General features: G+C 31.2%; 1 protein-coding gene across 5 annotated transcripts; it reads right to left on the bottom strand.

The window, feature by feature from the left end:
• Positions 1 to 436: 436 nt before the first annotated feature.
• On the bottom strand, positions 437 to 4,333 carry LOC129298758 (transcription initiation factor TFIID subunit 9-like). 5 transcript variants are annotated; one of them, XM_054937193.1, is made up of 4 exons: positions 2,762 to 2,819; positions 2,257 to 2,540; positions 816 to 1,095; positions 437 to 619 (listed from the first exon to the last, which is right to left on the bottom strand). In XM_054937193.1, exons 2-3 carry the CDS (start codon positions 2,512 to 2,514, stop codon positions 826 to 828), a joined length of 528 nt encoding a protein of 175 aa, XP_054793168.1. In that variant the 5' UTR covers positions 2,515 to 2,540; positions 2,762 to 2,819; the 3' UTR covers positions 437 to 619; positions 816 to 825. The 5 variants fall into 5 exon arrangements, with proteins under 5 accessions (XP_054793168.1, XP_054793169.1, XP_054793167.1 ...); XM_054937194.1 differs by having other exon boundaries at positions 437 to 614; XM_054937192.1 differs by having other exon boundaries at positions 437 to 571.
• Positions 4,334 to 6,464: the final 2,131 nt, after the last annotated feature.

Below are 6,464 nucleotides of genomic sequence, written 5' to 3'. Positions count from 1 at the left end.
GAATCCAGTTTAAATCAAATACTAAGAGCATGTTTGGATAAAAATATTTTTAAGCTCACTTATAAAATTATTTTAAGCTTTTTTTATTAAAAAAATATATACTACATTTAACTAACAAAATCCACCATCAACTAATCACTCCTATCAGCTGATTTTTTTTTAACACAATTTGTTTTCAAATAATATAATCAAATAGATTTTTAAATAAATGAAAACAAAATAAAACATGCTCTTAATATCCCACATACATTTTGTTGAATAGGCCCAAGTTTCCAAACAGGCAAAAAGATGTAGTTTTACTCTTGATTTGCCCTTGTGATAAATTTATATTTAATTTAATTTAATATTTTAATTATTTTTATTTTAATAAATACAGAATATAAAAACATATGTTTGTTAAAAAAGAAAAGAAGAAAATCAGTCATCACCCAAAAGATTAAGAATTTAAATCTCCATATGTAAGATTTGATGAGTCCAAATCACATCAAAAACATGTACACCTGAGCACCAAATGCATATCTGAGCTTCAATTCATTTTGCCACCGGAATCTCAAGATCTTGTTGACAAGTTCTGCAAACACGTACATTTCTTAATCATCTCATCTCCAGATCTCCTAGTCTCCATCCGTACAACAGACATGAAAAATAATATCACAAAGCCACAATTTATAACATTTTGTCACTACATTAATCATACATATGTAGCATTGAAGAAGCCACAATCTTCTTTATCGGTCAAAACAAGGACATTCACTTATGATTCATTGGATTAAACAAAGGAAGAAGTTTCTTACAAGCGTCTGAATTTGACTTACCCTTAATGAGCTAGCCTTTGGGGCGTTTGACCAGTGGAAATGACACCCTTTGTTGAGGATTTTGCTGCATATCTGTCTTGTCTTCCTGAGAGGGATTGGGATCAACACTTTCTTCATCCTCAGTTTCTTCCATTGGCTGGGATGGCCTTTTGTTTGGGATTACCAGCTGGTAGTTAGGGCTGATTAGTGTATCCTTGTCAGGAGGAAGAGGAATGCCAGGACCTGCTATTGTCTTTGGTAATGGTATTTTGTTCCGACTGCGAGCCAACTCCAAAAGCACCTGTTGAGTTGTTACATCATCAAACATTTTATATTTTGGGAGAAAAATTACTGCTTAAATAAGTTGCATGATAAAACAAAAGTTCATGACATCTTTCCTATATATCAAGTATTTTTAGGTCAGACTATGAGCATTCTCTGTTGTCTACAACAGAGACTAATTTCCCTTCGAGTATCGAAGGCAAAGAGTGGTTCCATCCCAACGAGGTTTGCTCTCTACACAGGCTGTGAATCAAGCCCCCAACTACCTGTTTTTTTTAAAAAAAAAAAAAAACAAAAGAAAAAAGAAAAAAGAAAAGCTCTACTACTCATGTCAACCTAGTTGATTACTATCAAGCATTCTAACATCAGCACAACTCTAGTTTCCTATTATTTTGCCACTTGGAAAGAGTGCCGGCCAACAGAAAGTAATCCATGCCCAAGCAATTAACAGAAAGTTCAGTTAGTAGATAGTAGATGTTTCAGTTAGCTAGGTACAATAAAATCTCAAAGGTTGTGGAACAAGGAAATAGGTGAAGAGGGAAAAGACGATATATCATAGGCAAGATTTTCTGGAATCCAGTAGTATAATTTAAATGTGATACTTCTATTAAACAAATAATTCCTTTTCAACCTTAATGAAGAAGCAAAAAATGCAGCTGAGCAACAGCTTGCTTGTGCACTGGTATGATTCTGAGTCCAATGTCAGCAGATTGTGCAATAATATTTTGTTTTATTTTATTTACTAGAATGTGTATCAGCAAATTAATTGTGATATCAATTACCAACGTGGCTATTTCAATAAGAGGAAGACATGGCTTCTATATTAGATGCTTATACTATTCCCCCCCCCCCTCCCCCAGCCAACTACGTTCTTTATTAGCTAACACATGCTTAACACCTGCAAACTTAAAAAATCCGGGATTGAAGGAAGATAAAGGAATTTATCTCATCTAACACTTTCTTGGGTAAGGAAGGACGCCATGAAATCCCAATTTCCAAAACTTAAATCAAGAGGAATATTTTCATAAAAATTCTCTTCTCTTCTGCTGTCCCTTATCCAAACGAACCATCAATTACATTACAAAAGAGCAGACACGATTAATTTACTATTTAAAAAATGAAGCTTAATATCAAGAAACACAATAGTAGGCATGACACTTATCTAAATAAATGCAGTTACCTCTCTAGGTGGTGGTTGAGAGAAGCTAAAGTTAACCTTTGACTGAATAGCAAGCTTGACATCATCACAATCAATTGCAGATTTGCTAGCGTGCTCGGAATATACTTGGGCATCTGTCAATACTTCAACAACATAGCGATACCACAACTCCAGAAATTTGTGTATGACACGAGGTTCATAGTCCTCCACTCCCATTGATTTCAAAAGAGACTTCACAATTTTTGCATCCCTTGGCAAGTCCTCATCTTTATCTGCCATAACCTCAACGAGCAATTTGATTTTTCCTGCAACAGAGCAAACCTGAATCAATACATATTGCAGGATGAGTGACCAGTCCAATCCTACAACTGAGCCAAACTATTAAAGGAAAAAATAATAAGAATTTCATAAAAAGAAGCATACTTAGATCTGACACCTACCACAAGCATTTCTTAAATTTCAATGCCTTCCAACAAAGATGAGGCAAAAATTATCTGAAATCCCTATATATCAAAGCAGGATCTACCTGAATTGCAATCAAATTATAAATTCAAGACTGTATCACAATTGCTTCATCCTTGGAACTGCACAAATCACCATTTAAATTTCTGTTAATTTAAACCCCACTTGAAATTAATTACCAAGGTAATCTCAGCCTAGCCTAGGTTCATTCAGACCTGTTTAAATACAAAATTTATGACCCATCATAAACAATCTTTGAACTGAAATCACCATAAGATGACATTTACTTGACCCAACTTGATGTACAAACTGGATTGAAACCAAAATCAACAAGCAGAATTTATACTCAATTAAGGTTAAAAAAAAAAAAAAAAAGGCCAGATCATGAAATTCCAGTAATAACAGTGTGACCAAGCTTTTTCACCCAAATTTATATTCAGTTAAGATTTAAAAAAAAAACAAGGCCAGACCGTGCCAATAAAAGCATCAGAAACAGCAGGAAGCCTTATCACCAGATTGTTAACTCAATTAAACTTTATCATCAGAATCTATGCACAAAGTTTAGCTAAAAAAGGTTAGATCATGCTAAAATCATCAGAGACAGTGGCAAGCTTTACCACAGATTATACACTCAAAATTAAGCTAAAAACCATGGATCATGCTTACTAAACAACTGATGCAGCAGTAAGCTTTATCAGAACATTTTACACTCAAAATTAAACTCAAGACCATGGAAAGTCACTACCCGCAAACACATAATTTGCATCATAATAATGTTGTGTAAATTCAAATATTAAATAATCAAAAAAAAAAATCTACTAAATGTTTCTATTCTGTTTTTTACTGATGCAAGTGAGCACATTATTCAGCATTGAATTGTAACCTATATAGCACGTATAAGTAATGCAAAGAAGGTAGACACTATCAAAGCAGGGGGATCTATAGCAGGATAGGCAATTTTTTTTTTCTTTTTCTTTTTCTTTAAAAAAAAATGAACAAGACAAATTCCAAGATACATGCATATTCAAAGTTATAAACTATAGTCTTGGTTCCTCTTTCCATTTGATAACGTTGTTCTTTCAAAGGATTATAGCTATAAATTTCCTCGATCAAACTCGTTGGTCTGTATTGCACAATCAACAGCCATAAGGAAAGTTGTGTTAAAGGTAGCAATCAGACAGCAGGCCATACAGTTGATGCAACAAATATTTTTAAGAAGAACCCTTCATGAACAGCATAGGCAGACCTATATTACTCTCACGCTCCCACTGAAATCGTTGAAATAAGCATAGTTGATATCATACTCTTTTAATTTTTGTTCCAGACACCTTAACGAAGATACCTTAGTAAGCCAATTTATCCAGGCAACTCATCCAAGCTACTAAAGAATGACAATGATAACACTCGCAATTTATGATCTTCCAACTAGACAAAATAAAAGAATTTGAAAAAAAAATGCGACGGCGTCCGATGCAGGGTTGACAATGAACAGATGAGGCGGGGAACAAATTCAAAGCCAGATTGAACAAATCAATCTCACCGGATTTTGGGAGCAGACAAAGCCCTAGGGTTCGTTCGTGCGTTTCTTCTCGCCGGAGAACTGCTACACAGGTCGACAAGTGTGGAATTCCGGACAAAAAATAATCGGCTCCTTCTACGAGACAAGAGATTGTTTTGTTTTGTAAAATTGGAGGAAAAACCAAACGCTTGGATTAGTCACTCAATTAACACGCTGACGATTAAAAATAGTCACTCAAGTCTCCATTATTAATTAATTTGGTGCCAAAGTTTAATATTCATACATCTAGTTTGTGACAGTTTCTTAAGGAAAAATTACACACGTGTCAAAATCAGTATTTATAAGTAGATGAGATTTGTAGATAATTAATCATCTAAGATGTAATCATAAGTAATTTTTTCATTCTTACACTATAATGTTAATTTTTTAGATTTTAATTGTGTGATGGGTGAAATATGTTGATGAGTTGGTATGTTAAATTAGTTTAATTTTTATCAATATAATCATTATACTTTGAGGAGAAAATAAGCCAAAAAAAAGAAATTTTTAAATATTTTATAAAATGTAATTTATTTTATAAAGATTTTAAAAAATACAAATTTTTTGCATGCGGTTATAATTATAAAAAATTACTTTCTATTTAAAAAATTATTTTTCACTTTTTGGATGAAAATACTTTTTTTAAAAACATGTTTAGATAAAAAAAAGGTTCTTTTAATTTATATTAAAAAAAGTTCTTTTAATAAAATTGTAGATATTTAAATAATATTATTTAAAATAAATTATTTCAAACTTTGATTCATCAAGTTAAAATTTTTATTGACATTAAGAAAATAAAAAAAATCCAATAACACATTCATCTTAGCATGTGATCTCTAATATTATTTTTTATTTTTTCTATATATTTGACATATGCTTACGTGGGATCTTGCCATTTATCATGATAAGATACATTATTACTATCTTCATTATTAAAATATCATTTTCTATACTGTAACTCTTAGGTTTTCAAAATTTTAAAGAATATCAATTCATTTGAGTCCATCCTTCTAACATAGTTATGAAGAGCAAAGCATGTTCATATGATAGAAATTTGAACAATAAGCTTGATATTGGTCATATTTTGGAATATTCTCCATCCTATTTTGCAAACACAAAAAATTCTTTTAATAACACTTCTCCAATGAGAGTAATAAAAATTAAATATTTTATCTCTTGATCTAAAGCCAAGAGCTACCCTAAAATGTGCAAGATGATATCTTGTATTCCTATATGGTCTTAACAAACCTTTGAATAATAGATATCCTGAGTTAGTGAGATAATATTTACCTATACATAAAATAGAAAATATATTAAACAATATTACATAAATACTTATAAATTGCTTAAATATCTCAAGTTATATAATACTAACATTGAAGAGGATAAGGGAATTGTAAACATGGTTTATGAGGTGTATCCATAAAAATCTGTGCATCATGAATAAATCCTTCCTAATCACACAATGCAAATGTAAAGCACATATTAAAATTGCATATAGCCATTACATTTGTGCTCGTATATCCTTTAGGCATCTGCTTATTTGTTGGGACATGTATGCCAATATGAGTGTCATCTATTGCTCATATGCATTCTTTAAAATAAGGCTAATATTGATTATCATCTTTTTTATGTTGAGAAGTAGCAATTTGCATTGGATCAGTGGGCCTAATTACACTATTGTCTAACTTATATATAGTCATTAAAACTTTTTTGAAATGGTTGTGAATGATTTGGCTAGAGTGCTAAAATCATTATTGAACTTATCTATATGTGCCTCCTTAACCCATGATATACAAAAAAAAAAATACAATACTTTCATCTACTCTAATGTATTTGGTAGGTGTCAATTCATAGTTATTGGTCAACTCTCAAAATAATTGTTGAAACACATGTATTTTTTTTTGAAATTGCTCAAAAAACCTATTATCATTTCCCCCTTTCAACTATACTAGCCACTTGTGACTAGAGAGAATTGAAATAGTTTTCTTTTCTTTCACAACATACTTTAACATATGATCTATTACTAAAAAGCAGCCAAATTCATTGCACTTTGAAATCTATATTTATAACTATTTTTGACTTAATTTTCATTGCAGAATCATCATCACTTACATATGAATTATCAATCATCTTGAAAATATAAATGTAATTAATACAAATTGAACAAATAGATATAAAATTTTGAATAAATATTACCAAATATTCC

Source organism: Prosopis cineraria, unplaced genomic scaffold (genome assembly GCF_029017545.1).
Source record: "Prosopis cineraria cultivar Desert tree isolate PC_DT_omini unplaced genomic scaffold, ASM2901754v1 PC905, whole genome shotgun sequence".
In the NCBI taxonomy this organism is placed as follows: Eukaryota; Viridiplantae; Streptophyta; class Magnoliopsida; order Fabales; family Fabaceae; genus Prosopis; species Prosopis cineraria.
Note: the sequence above shows the minus strand (reverse complement) of the source record. Positions and strands in the feature narration are given on the sequence as shown.

Bases quoted from the DNA above. Each gene is read 5' to 3' on its own strand.
- LOC129298758 (XM_054937190.1), bottom strand. From the start codon at position 2,514: ATGGCAGATAAAGATGAGGACTTGCCAAGGGATGCAAAAATTGTGAAG. The intron at 1,096-2,256 runs GTAACTGCATTT...ACAACTCAACAG, and splicing joins CTCAACCACCACCTAGAGAG to GTGCTTTTGGAGTTGGCTCG.